General features: G+C 36.6%; 2 protein-coding genes across 2 annotated transcripts in view; one reads left to right on the top strand and one right to left on the bottom strand.

The window, feature by feature from the left end:
- LOC141451958 (uncharacterized) overlaps window positions 1-14,276 on the top strand; it is a 338,906-nt gene that overhangs the window by 36,181 nt on the left and 288,449 nt on the right. The gene's annotated exons all lie outside the window — the stretch shown is intronic.
- Window positions 6,714-9,590, bottom strand: LOC141451986 (uncharacterized). The gene has a single exon (XM_074123804.1). The coding sequence runs from the start codon at window positions 8,601-8,603 to the stop codon at window positions 6,714-6,716; it is 1,890 nt and encodes a 629-aa protein (XP_073979905.1). The 5' UTR covers window positions 8,604-9,590.

Below are 14,276 nucleotides of genomic sequence, written 5' to 3'. Positions count from 1 at the left end.
TGAATGTCCACTGCTTGTTCTTCAAATCTGGGACAATGCCCATTGCTTCCCAGAAGTCTACCCCTAAAATTATGGTATTCACCAAGGCTGGGACTATTAAGAATTCAATTATTTTAACTTTCCCAGACAACTCCACAGGCATCTCAACAGAACCAAGCACTTCGCAGCGGTTTCCATTCGCGGTAATGACTCTCAGTGGCTCTACTTTCTTTACCGGCAATTCTAATTTCTTCAGCCTTCTCCAACCGACCCCTCCAATAAGAGAACGAGTGGCTCCAGAGTCCAATAATGCCGTAAACCATAGCCCAAAGATAGAAATTCGTAAATGTGGTCTTCCGTCTTGTTTCTCAGCCATCTGGTGGAGTGGTCGCACAGTCTTTCCCTGCATAAAGGCAGCAACTACCGCAATCCATTCGCGCCACTCAGGATCTGATGGGGACATCTTAGGCGAATGACTCGAGCTCTGTCCTCTCATGCTCGGTCGCCTTTGGAGTTTCCCTGTTGTTGACAATGAGGGCAGCTAGCATTTGAGTTAGTAGTATCCTGTGAGGGAGCGACGCTACTATTTATTTTCGGGCAAACCCTAAGAGTATGGCCGATATATAACTTAATTCATCTTTTAAGAGCCTATAAGGATCCATAATTAATAAATTTTATGAAACAAAAAAAAAACAAAAAAGATAATGCAAGTCTGAAATAGGAATAAATACAAAATAAAATATTTTAATAAACCACCAATTAGAGGCAAAAAAATAAGTATTAATAAACTCGCAAACTTGCTCGGGCCCCACGTTAGGCGCCAGATAAAATGGTTACCTATTTACAAGCTCCTGTCTGCGGCTAGATACATTGGAGACGGGATGGATCGAAAAGGGAACTAGAATGAAATAAATAAATATAATAATGGTAGTAGAAATTAAAGATGAAATATGTTGAGCGCCATGCTGTTTATTTTGTTACCGTAGCAACAGCGAACCTACGGATAAAATAATAGACAAAAAAAAGGAAAAATTAAATAAACCAAAATATGTGTATATTATACCAAAATATATATTGTAAAGTTTTTCCAAAAAAAACTTTACTTACACAACTAATGCCTGCCACTAGTTACGTTAAATAATATGTGGGTTTGATTAACTAATAAAACTCGCTAAAGTTGTAAGTAATAACCTGATTTATTAACACGTTAACATTACTCACATTAACATTTACAAGCAACTAACGCTATTCATTACAGTCACCATTTACAACAGTCACAACAGTTTACTGTTACTTACTCACTTCGTAACGCCACAAAACTGTTCCCCGACTGACCACTGGTCCGCACTGCACCGAATTGCACTAGTCTCAGCTACACTAACACAGCTCTACTCATCAACTGACTAATTGCCCAACTAGCTACCACTGAAGCACTCCGCAACACTGACTCTCCAAGACTAACTCATAAACTTGACTAATAACTATAAACTCTAATAACTCCTTAAAACTTGCTTAAAAACTCTTAAAAACTCAATTGAAACTTGATTAAAACTGTGATTGAAACTGACTTCTCCAGCTGGGTCTGCCTCCTTTTAACTGCGTGCCTCCCTCCAACTGGGACTTCCCTCCTCCAACTCTCTGAGCATAAGTTTCCACGCCCTCCTGACGTTCATTGGCTGGAGAAAACATACTGCCACCACCACAGCTGGGGCCGCCCTCCTCCTACTCTCTGCCTCGCTCCTACCTGTCAATCACTGGCCGGGAAACACATATGCCACCACCCCAACTGAGGCCTTTCTCTTAGCTGGCTTTTACACAGGTCACTAACTCCTTGAACAATCTAGCCCTTTCCTTTCTAGTTCAGGTATAGACCGGCCCTTTTGTCTACACAGTGGTGGCCTGTTACCGGCTTTAGTCGCTTAACCCCTAGAACAATCTAGGCCTTTCTTTTCTGCCACAAGTAGATACCGCCCCTTTTGTTTATGCAGTGGCGGCCTGTTACTGACTATGGTCGTTCAACCTCTAGAACAATCTAGGCCTTTCTTCTCCGCCCAGGTCAACTTCGTTACAATATGTTAATTAGAATAATGCAGGTATTAAATAGCAAATGTACTCTTCTCTATAACAATAAAAAGTAATTGAATAATAAAAAAAAATATCTATAAATAGTCCAAACAGTATCTGGGTGAAATCACTCTCTCACCAAATAACCCTCTGAAAGAAAAAAACAGCACATACAAAAATAATAATAATGTTCGAAAAGTCTATGTCTAATAATGTTAATTCTAAAATCTATATATACACCAGATGTGAATGACTATACTTAAGGATGGCTTCTCTCTTCGGGCCCACTGCAGGAAGTGCCTTCCAGTTCTTCTACTAATTCTTCGGAGACAATCCCTCACCTTTTGTCTAGGTAAACATCCAGAATTGCTTCCACGTGCTTCCTATTTCTTCACCTGAAGATTGAAACAGTATTTCCGGCACCGCCGATCGTAAAGCAGATGTGCACTCGAAGCTTGCTTCAAAGATCTGCTCTCTAAATCTTCCAGTTCCGCAATAACATTCGATACCATTCTTTTTATCCTGCACTGCTGGAACTTTGGTGCCAGTTTACCAGCGATGTATCTACTTGCGTCTGATTGCGCATGGTTCTTTTTCCATACGATATCTCCGGCGTGGAATCTAGTGGGACGTCTTCGTAGGTTGTAATTCCTCGCTGCCTTCTCATAAGCTCTTGCCAAACGATCCTTCACTTCTTCGAAGAGAAGAGGCATCTTGGCTATTTGTTCCGTTCGCGCCTCCCTGCTTGCCTCCGGAGTAACGTCATTGGAACCTAGCTGTGCGTATTCATTACCCGACCTCTTTAACTCTCGACCGAAGTTGAAATAGGCCGGCGTAAAACCAGTGGCCTCGTGCACCGCTGTCTGCAAAGCAAAGTTAAGAGTAGTATAGTTTTAGGCATACGAGGACGTTTTTTTTGCATCGGGATCGACGACCTAGCAAGCGTCATCATGACGTCACACCCCCAACCCCTCATCCTAATTTTGTGGGCCAGATGGACGAGGGGTTAGGGGTGTGACGTCATAATGACGTCACAATACGTCAAAATGACGCAAATTAATAGAGGTATTTTCCTCGTATGTCACAAGGAACGCAAGTCCTACGTCACAAGGTATACCCCCTCCCCCTTTATGAGTGCTAGAGAGAGAGAGAGAGAGAGAGAGAGAGAGAGAGAGAGAGATATGTAAAAAAAAAAAAAATTCCATTCACGAGGAGCGCGCATGCGTCCTTATCCCAAAATGTTTTTTTTTTTTTTTTAAACAAGGGATCATAATACACAAAACCGCGAGCTTTTTGTATACATTTATATTCACCTTGACCTTGAGTCTGCTAAATCAAGGACATATCCTGTGTGTGTACATCCACCAATCTCTCATTAAAGGTGAGCACATCCTATGTAGTGTTGTAAAATATGTAATTATGATTAAATAATAATAATAATGTGTTATCTGTAGTAAAGGTTTGATGAATTGAGAGATAATATGTAATAAGAAATGCATGCACGAGGGGCGCGCATCTATCCTTATCCCAATTATTATTATTAAGTTTTTTTATTATTAACAATACACCTTGAACTTGTGCCTGCTAAACCAAGGACATATCCTGTGTACATCTATTATCTTGTACAGCATTGTGACATCTCATGTTGGGTGATTCAAACAAAACAGGCACACTAATTTGTGGCGTTGGGGTGATTATAATAAAAAAAAATTGTTTTAAATATATACATATGTTTTATTTCATCTAGGTTACAAGCCAATATATTTACATATATACAACGATATTTATGTAAAACTAAAATTATTTACCTTTTTTGACAAATACATTTCGATGTAATTACAATGGTAAAGTGTATCTAATTTGCTAATAATATCAAAACATAAACTAGAGATATGACAACATTTACACGTATCCGGGCCCTCCACACATTTCGGAGTGGACCAAACACAATTCAGATAGTGGAAGTCTTTATAATCGCTTTTTTGCACAAATTTCAGAGATAATGTTTCCAATTCCTGTAGTTTAACGTATAATAGCATAAAATCAAGGGCATTTTTCTTACTATTTGTTAAGCTGGAGAAATCCTGTTGAAACTGGTGATAGAAAGGGTGTGACATGACAAGCTTCCATTCTTCCATTTTGTTACCTGTTTAAATAACGATCGTAATACAACTGAACACACTTGTGGTGTAGGTGAGCTAACTATGGGTGGGGGAGATGGTCCACACTAAATAGTGGGGTTGTAATGCAATTAAAGCACCAAAATAGTTTGTCACAAATAATACTGGATAGAAGAAGATTACCATTGTTTGTGCACATGGTTGTGCTGTAAGAATGCCAGAAAATGCCGCTAGGAGGTGGTGTGAGCAAGTTACAACATTGAACACAAAAATTATACTTGGAATTGCTATCGGTCAATAATATGTCATTATTAGTAATATTATGGGAAAGAATGTTAACTTTTTTATAATAATTCATTTTAATAGTTATTCTAATCGATTTAAATTGTTGTAAAAATAAAGAACTATTATCTGGAAAACAATACGATATAGCAATATAATCTGACACAGACATGCGTTTACCAGCATTGAATTTGATATTTTCAAAACAATACAAATCGATAAAACATTGTTTATAAGTATCTATACAATAATAGGAGTATTCATCGATTAATTTACATTTAATAGTTTTGGGTATTTCCAATAGGGAAATATCACTTCTTCTATTTACATACTTACATATTTCAATCATACTTATATCTAACAGTGAAATTGGTTGGAAATACCTCTCATCATCACATGTAAAGCGTAAACATAGATTGGCTAAAGTGTGCATGTTGTTGTTGTTATGTGTCTAGCCGATAGTGGCCAAACGGAAGCGTGTTTATGCCATCGCCTAAAATAAAACGTTTATCATCAAGCGAGGATAAACTCATTTTATTGCAATCAAAGGTGAATAGTTGATGTTTTTTAGATAGTATAGTTTTAAACGAGGAATATAGAACACAATCTCTATTATGTAAGATATTTAAATAGTCAGCAAATGTGATCTTATTAACGGCACTCCGTTTGATACCTTTCACCTTCTTTATAATTCCTCGTTTAAATATTCTAAGGCTATACATTTTTGGCCTTAATGCAACCACCTCTTCAATGGGATCACCACCAGTCTCATCGGAAAATTTGCCCAACACCTTCTTATTATGATTTGAGAAACATTTGTGTGTAGGCGGGTAGTTGGAAGTGTCAAAGTGTGCTTTTAATACTATTAGATCCTCATAGACATCGTCGGTTTCAATTTTATAAAGATATGAGTCTGTGTCGCAATAGAGGAGGGTTAATGCTTTAGGATAGTATTTTAACATGACCTGGTAATGGAAATGATACATGTAATGTTTGGAAAGTTCTAAAATGGAAAATCCAACGTAAATGGGCCGATCAAAGTAAATGGACTCTTTATGCAGATGAACAGCAATAACGTTTTCATTAAAAATTGTTCAATCCTTAAAGTTTGCTCTTTTTGACAGCTTGAGCAACGCTTGTTCAGACGTCACAATCTTAATAGATAAACGCTTCCTCTTGTTTTCAATACATTTACCAAAAACAGAGTTGTTCATCAACTTATAGAAATCCTTTTCAAAATCATTTCTAGCCGCCTTTCTAAGGCTGGTGTTGAGTTCAATGTAGGGTTTAAGCCAGGGGGATTGATTAAATTTTAATATTCTATGCACTATTCTACCCCCATGGATAGAGCCTGTTTTAAATTTCTATAGTGTATCACATAATGGTGTTTGTCGTCCAGCGTGGTATAGAGTTTTTTATTGTGATGATGTGGTAGTGGTGGAAACTGAGCGAAATAGTCGTGTAAGTGTGTAGGTATGTGTAGATCAACCTCTAGGATAAACCCAATGTCGCCATCATCTGGAATGGTGGTTATGTCGATGGTCTGTTCTCCTTCGACCCAGTCAAACCCACCAATCGGGAGATGTTCCATCATTGCGAAACCGTAGAGATTGTTAACATCTATGTAGAGAATATAGTTGGTTAATATGGTTGGTTGTGTAGGATCATAGCCGGGTATGTAGGGATTATTGGCTTTAGCATGTCTTGTAACACTGGAAGTGATGCCGCCTCTAATACCCGATTCGATCATGAGCAGTTTGTCATAATCCGTTAGAAGATCCAATTTAACTTTTGTACACTTTAAACATGCATCAAATGCCAGGCCAGGTGTTGTAAAATACCAACTAGGATCAATGTAGTAGATAGACTCACAAACCTGTCGAAATTGTTCAAATATGTCGCTTAAGAGAATTATGTCCGTTGTCAGATACAATTCTGTGTACTCCTGAAGTGTGTTCATGTGAAATGAGGACCAAACCTTTTGTGCGTGCTGGTAATCACTATCGGATATGGGCTCATCGGTTAAATCGTTAAAGAAATAGCGTTTAGCTGGTAAGGCTCGTTCATCCATTCTCTCCATACCCGTCATATAGGCGTATGGAAAAACGCCCTTTCTAAGTAGTAACTGTCTCTGGTCATTGTCGGGAAATTGTTTCTCCATTTGTGGGTATTCCGTCAAGTTATTTATAAGATGTTCTAAAGTATCCGGTAGAAACCGGTATGTATCCAAAAAGCGAAGCCATATGGATGGGCAATCGGAAAACTTTTTCAAAAACTTATATACTTCTCTTCGGAATTTGGTATTACCCACACATCTCCCGGATCAACGCCTAAAGACAATATAATCAGATGCGCATCATATCCGCTAAGGTTATGCATGTAGACTGGAATGAAATTCGGCAATTGTACTTTGAGGTTGCAGCAATTATGGAAAACGCAGATGAAGTCACCCGTAAGGTGATCATGATGGTGAACTCTCTTCTCTAACCCGTTGAACGCCTGTTCACAAATGCCACAATGTGTGGCATTAGCAAAATCCTCCTGTTGTTGTTGGGATAGTGCGTTCATTGGAATGATCACCTTATATAGGGCTTCCACATCTTTAACAACGGAATGTAAATATTCCATAAATTGTTGGACCGCATCATCGCCCGTATATAGGAAAATGTCCTTTTGATAGCTGGCTAGCGTAGTGACCACCTTAGCCCCCACACTGCAAACCTGGTGTTTATGAGTTTGTCTGGACCATGATGTGGATGAACATCCGGGTACGCTGTGTACGGGTAAAAGTAGACATTCAATGTCTGCATAGATAACTATGGGTATGTGTTGTTTATGGTGATAGTTTGTAAACTGTAATTGTGCATTTTCCGTGGGCATGCGAATGTGACATGGTTTGTGTTGATTACAGAAAAGTTGATGGGCTGCTAATCGTTCCTCGGCTGTTTTCCCATCCACTGTTCTATAATCACGAGTGAATGATTTGAAGCATCGTTTACACATAACAACACCACCATGATGGTCACTAAGTTGGGAAGATATAAGCCGTGAGAGATTTTGTATTAGACAATAATGAGAGGTATTTAAATCACGAAGAAATAAAAGGTCAAAGTGTTCTACAGCCGCTAAATTCGAACTAACCATCAGAGGAAAAACCTGCTTCTCCTTCTCGGTTAGAGAATAAACATTTACCGATACATTATTATCTTTCTCAAACCTAAGTATATCCTTTAAAGGTGTGGGAAAGGAAATATTGTCGAAATTGTAATAGTGGTTAAGTTTTCTATACATGGTTATACGGTGGGGTTTCTCCAGTTGACGAGATAGAATGGCGTATTTAAAGCAGTAATCGTCAGTATTGCATATGTTGACAATTGCTTCTTTATTGGCTATTTTCTTTGGTAAAGGAATGTACGCTCTTCCACCTAAAGGGCGATATTTAGTCAATCGGAGGACAAGGGAATCTACGGAATGTAGTTTCCAACCTGATCCACTAGTTTCAAATTCCTGTAGCTCGCGCAAAAGTTTTGCAAAACGTCTTTGAAGGTAGTGAATTAGGTTGGTGCTAGCGTCGATAATCTCTATCGAGGTTTTAAAATTTCCATCCGTATATTGTTCAAGATCAGAAGTCCTATATCGACTATAAACACATTCTAGGAAGATGGATGATTTAAAGGTCAATAGATCTTCTCTGGCTTTAAGTAAATACTTTAATAGTACCCCGTGTTTATCTTGTAAAAATAGAACAGGGTCTTTTATATTATTAGTATTTTTAATGCATATATTCTGAGCAGATCTATTTAAAGCGGTAATCACCACACCATCCTGTAAAGGAACGGATAATAGACGATATTTCTTTTGATTTTGTACATTCCCTCCTCTAGTCCTAACTGGGGGTGTTGTTGTTGTATCATCGTCACAAGCAGTACAATCTGAAGAGACATGATTTAATAATGACACCAAATTGGGTAATATACTAGCACAGTTTGGACATTTCCTGGGTGAACATGTCAAAACATGTGTCTTTAAGGTGAGCAAAGTGTGGAATATACTACCACATTTGGGGCATTTCTTTGGCGAACATGTCGCAACATGTCTCTTTAAATCGTACGGTCTGGAGAAACTTTTCCCACATTTAACACAGGCCGGATTAGGCATAATGAACTTACAAAATCAAACTAATCTTTGGTCGCCTTCTTCTTCTTCTGCTTCTTCTTCGCCGGTTCCTCCTCCTCCTGTTGTTGTTGTTGTTGTTGTTGTTTGGATGCTTCGAATGCTATCATGTAACACTTGCTTGTCTTGCTTATCCCCTTATAGATAAGGGACAAATCACCATCTTAAACGAATAATTATTTCAACTACATAGGTAAGAAAAAAGTAAAAATAAATAAAAAAACATTTTAAATACCCATATAATGTTGTATATCATGATCTGTGATAGAGGATGTATAACGCCTCGGTAAAAAAATCCAAGACGTTGTGTCATCAATATCCCGTATCTGGACCACGATCGCTGGACCGAATTTGGTTTTCTCCACTCTAGCAAAAGAGGAGATCAAATAAGGTCTATCCACCTCTAATTCTGATAATTTTTTAATACGTTCGGTTGTGGCTTGTTGAAGGATGTTGCAATTTTTTTAACAGTTCATCGCTCATTCTAGAAAAAATGTTTTTTAAAAAAAAAAGTTAAAAAGCAAAAATAAAAAAAATGTCAAACTTAATTACCTGGTTCTTAAATGATGAAAAAATCAAATGATGTACTGCATGTAGTAATACATAAGAGCTACTGGATAAACCCTCACAATTATTCCCCGATTTTATATACTGCGCTCGATAGAGAGGGGGAGAGATATGGGAGGCATGAAGGTAACACAACCAATTACAAACTTAAGGAAAATTAAAAAAAAAAAAAAAGCGCGCGAGAAAGATATCATTTCCTACGGCGTCATAGATCTTATTGCAATAGAGATAGCCTTCAGTATGTCGCAGGATGACTCATTGCACCTTCTAACTGACCATGGTAATAGTTATCATCATTTATTTCTAATAATGTCCAATACACGTGATAACACCCACAATTAGTGTGTCAGTTTTCTATGTATAATTGACAGTTGTAAGATATCTATTTCTAAATATTTTTTGACACTATAAATATAAATAACGAGTGTGTTGTTTTTTCCTTATGTGAAAATAATTTTTAATATTCAATACACTTGATACCGCTGTCAATTAGTGTGTAAAGTTTGTGTGAATCACCCAACATACACGCGTCGTTTGTGTGTCACTCAGCTCATCACCTCAAGGACAGTACATAACGTGATCTTGTGCCCCTTTTTCCTTAAAGATATTACTTTTGATAAAATTATATGATCAGGATTTTGTACGATAAATAAAACAATGCTATTTTGAATATTTATATTTATTGTATCACCTGTGGAAACAAAATAAATTCCCAATTATTATAATAGAGACAAGCATACTTAAATTATATTTTACTAGATTATTCTCTCTCACCATAAGCGGTTGCTAGTGGTGATAATGATGAATTTGATGCTGGTGGTGGCGGGAGTCCACGCTGTGGATAAATAACAAACAACGTAATTAGGAACACTATAAACAAACACATATTTCAACTTTTACCTTAGTTCGAAACACTCACATGAATGGTATTAACGGACCTAAACACCCCGCACACCTCCTCGGCGAGGTCCAATTACTAGGAAAGAATATAAGTGCACCACACCGGGTGCACATATACTATGCACACATATGTCTGTTAATATAAGTACTTCTTTTGTTTGAAGTTCATAATAATAATTACAAAGGTACTTACAGAAATCATTCTAGTTCCGTCCATTTTCTTTTATTTACTATCAATTTTGCATGCTTTTATATACGCCTTATCAATGTATAAAAACATCATGCCCCCCACCAAACCTGGGGCAGATATAATAGAACATAATGCAAAAGAGTTAACCCTCAATATGTCGCAGTGTAATATAGTTAACCTTCAATATGTCGCAGGGGATAACACATTGCACCTTTTAATATCATTGTTAATATTTATCATCCATTAAACATAATAATTCTTCTGCACTCTTTTTATTTTTTCTATGTATGATTGACAGGTGAAAGATATCTAGTTCTACATATTTTTTTTTTTTTTTTTTTACAATATCAATAACAATTGTGTTGTTTTTTTCTTACATAGGATGTGCTAGCCTTTAATGAGAGAGAGAGATAGGTGGATGTACACAGGATATTTCTTTGATTTAGCAGGGTCAAGGTCAAGGTGTATTAATATATAAATGTACACAAAAAGATCGCGGTTTGTGTGGTATGATCCTTGTTTTAAAACTTTGGGATAAGGATAGATGCGCGCCCCTCGTGCATGCATTTCTTATTATATATTATCTCTCTATTCATCAAACCTTTACTACAGATAACACATTATTATTATTATTTAATCATAATTACATATTTTACAACACTACATAGGATGTGCTCACCTTTAATGAGAGATTGGTGGATGTACACACACAGGATATGTCCTTGATTTAGCAGACTCAAGGTCAAGGTGAATATAAATGTATACAAAAAGCTCGCGGTTTTGTGTATTATGATCCCTTGTTTAAAAAAAAAAAAACATTTTGGGATAAGGACGCATGCGCGCTCCTCGTGAATGGATTTTTTTTTTTTTTTACATATGTCTCTCTCTCTCTCTCTCTCTCTAGCACTCATAAAGGGGGAGGGGGTATACCTTGTGACGTAGGACTTGCGTTCCTTGTGACGTACGAGGAAAATACCTCTATTAATTTGCGTCATTTTGACGTATTGTGACGTCATTATGACGTCACACCCCTAACCCCTCGTCCATCTGGACCACAAAATTAGGATGAGGGGTTGGGGGTGTGACGTCATGATGACGCGTTGCTAGGTCGTCGATCCCGACGCAAAAAAACGTCCTCGTATGCCCAAAACTATACTACTGTTAAGCTTAGGAAGTTCCCGATCCCAGGTTCGGTGGTTATCTTTCACGTATGATGCCATCATAGTCTTAATGCTCTTTGGGTAGGGTAGTAACGTCATTGGAGCCTAGCTGTGGGTATTCATTACCCGACCTCTTTAACTCTCGACGGAAGTCGAGAAAAAAGTTTCTATTTCCTTTTTCAGTAGAAAATTTTCCTCTTTAACCACTTTTAATGTTTCTTCTATTAGTGCTAAATCGTTCTTAGTAGCATAATTTTTAGTCTTACTGAGCGCTAAAAGAAGCCATTACCTTGTCCATAGACATCTTGCCTATTTCATCACCACTTTTTTGGGGGGTACTCATAATTGATTCTTCTGATAGGTTTTGGTGTCTTTTGCTAACTTTGTTCAAATTTTCAGGTGAACTTAAACTTCTTTTCAGCGGCCTATCAGATTGCTTACTTTCTTTAGGGCTGAAATAATTTTTTAGGCTGTTAGGCATAAAATTAATTTAAAATTGCGTAATTTTATTTTAATGCTTTCTATTCCAACAGACGACTTGAAGTTAATAATCAAAAGACTCTTAGTCCATAGTTCATGTAAATAAATAATCACTCTTCAAACAGATTGTGCAGTGCCCCTACCACCTATCTATCACAGAACACCTCTTTATTTAAAAAAAAAAGTCGAAATATTTTAACTAATATCCAAATAACTAAACTTGCAACCACTTTGAAATTTTGTATAAATATAAAGCTAACACACATAATTTTTCAAGCAGATCTATCACCTACAACTCACAAAAAAACAAAAAAATGTAGAGCGACGTGAATAGTACAACTACTGACTGTAGACTCCACATTACCTTATATACAAGACATAAGTCACCATCTTAAAATATATATATATATATATATATATATATATATATATATATATATATATATATTTAGTGCATGGAGTACAATAAACAAGGAAAAAAAATGGTATGTTTTACTCACCAGTATATGTCTCAATGTACTGTTTAACGAACAAGTTTAAATATCGTTTTGGTAAAAGCACAGAAATTAACGCAAATTTTCCGAGCTAATTTATTTAATGCACTAATCACCACACCATCTTCTAATGGAACCGATAACAGCCTATATTTTTTTTGAGTGTGCACCTGGCTTCCTCTAGTCCTAACTAGGGTGATGACTCATCGTTGGCGTCATCGTCATTGCATGCAGTACAATCTGACGAGAAATGATGTAATAATGCCACCAAAGCGTCGAATATTTGACCACAGTAAGGGCATTTTCTTGGCGAACATGTTAACACATGTATCTTAAAGGTGATTAAAGTGCGGAATATTCTACCACATTTTGGACATTTCTTTGGTGAACAGGTTGCAACATGTCGTCTTTGATTGTCGGTTCAGGTAAAGGTTTTCCCACATTTCTCCCAGGTTAACTTAACCATGACTTACTTCTTTCTCTGCCTCTTTGTGACTGACTGCACCACCACCACCGACTCCTCCTTCTTAGGGTAAGCTGGTGATTGAAAATCAATATTGCACACACCGTTGCTCATTCCCTTATATACAAGACATAAGTCACCATCTTAAAAAAAAACAAAATTATATTTAGTGCATGGAGTAGAATAAACAAAAAAAAATGGTATGTTTTACTCACCAGTATAGGTCTCAATGTCCTGCTTATCGAACAAGTTTAAATATCGTTTTGGTAAAAACACAGAAATTAACGCACCATTATCGTCATGTATTGTAGCCGAAATAGCTGGTCCATATTTTGTCTTGCCAACTAAGAAGCGTACTGAATATCTCTGGCTCAGATGCAGCCTATTTATACTGAGCGCGTGGGCGGGAATCGGGCAAATAAGGAAAAAACCACATCGTGTTTTCATATTATTTATTAGATCATTTATAATACATACTGCTATCAACCAAGATAACAAACATCCTGTTATAATCGCTTATCACATCCGTTTAAGATAAAATAAAAAACACAACTGTTTAAGATAACAAACATCCTGTTATTGCAGGTTTTTATCACATCCGTTAAAAAAAAAAAACACATTTGTTTAAGATAACAAACATCCTGTTATTACAATTGCTTATCACGAGGGTGTTTATAATATTGGCTCCTTTACAATTTAAACTCTAGAATTAAAAAAAAAAAAAATAACCAAAAAGCGAACAAATACCAATTATAATTTATATTTTTAGCTAGCCTAGGCTTTACAAAATATGGCCGTAGTATGAACACAAAAATAATAATAGTAATAATAATAGAAATTTATTGAATGAATAATGTCACAAAAGTTCAAACAAAATTAAATACAGTTAACGTTAAGGTTAAAATTACTTCCCGAACAAAAGAAAAAAAAAAATTAATAAATGGTTCACCAACAATAGTAATACAATAGTTCGAAATAATTTTAGTCCTATAATACCGGTAGTATAGCTACATTTTTGGCACAACTAAACTGCACTACCTAATATCTTCTTCGAGCTGACAAGCTTCTCCTCAACTAGCTCATTCCGGGAATTCCTTCTTCCTTGATGGAATTGAGGTGGGAAGCAACAATGAAGTGCCTCCACTATTACTCAGCAGAGCTCTCTTAGACTCAACTGTTCTCTAGCCTCGCCAAAACTCGGTGGTCCTTTTTTTACCTATGTGTATTACCTTTCTATTACCTCAGATGACTATTTCACCAACACTAATTTAACATACCGTTAAATTTAAATAAAATACTAAGTTAAAATTCAACCAATATAAATAACAAGAATTACATAAAACAATTTTTTGAATTTTTAATATTTTCTAAAATAAAATGAAAATTTCCTAAACCTCAGGAAAT

This window comes from Rhodnius prolixus, unplaced genomic scaffold (genome assembly GCF_049639745.1).
Source record: "Rhodnius prolixus isolate KJV_2025 unplaced genomic scaffold, Rpr scaffold_20, whole genome shotgun sequence".
Taxonomy (NCBI): Eukaryota; Metazoa; Arthropoda; class Insecta; order Hemiptera; family Reduviidae; genus Rhodnius; species Rhodnius prolixus.
The sequence above is the reverse complement of the archived record's forward strand: the minus strand, read 5'-3'. Positions and strand labels throughout refer to the sequence as shown.

Coding starts and splice junctions, on each gene's coding strand:
- LOC141451986 (XM_074123804.1), bottom strand. CDS start 8,603: ATGCCTAATCCGGCCTGTGTTAAATGTGGGAAAAGTTTCTCCAGACCG.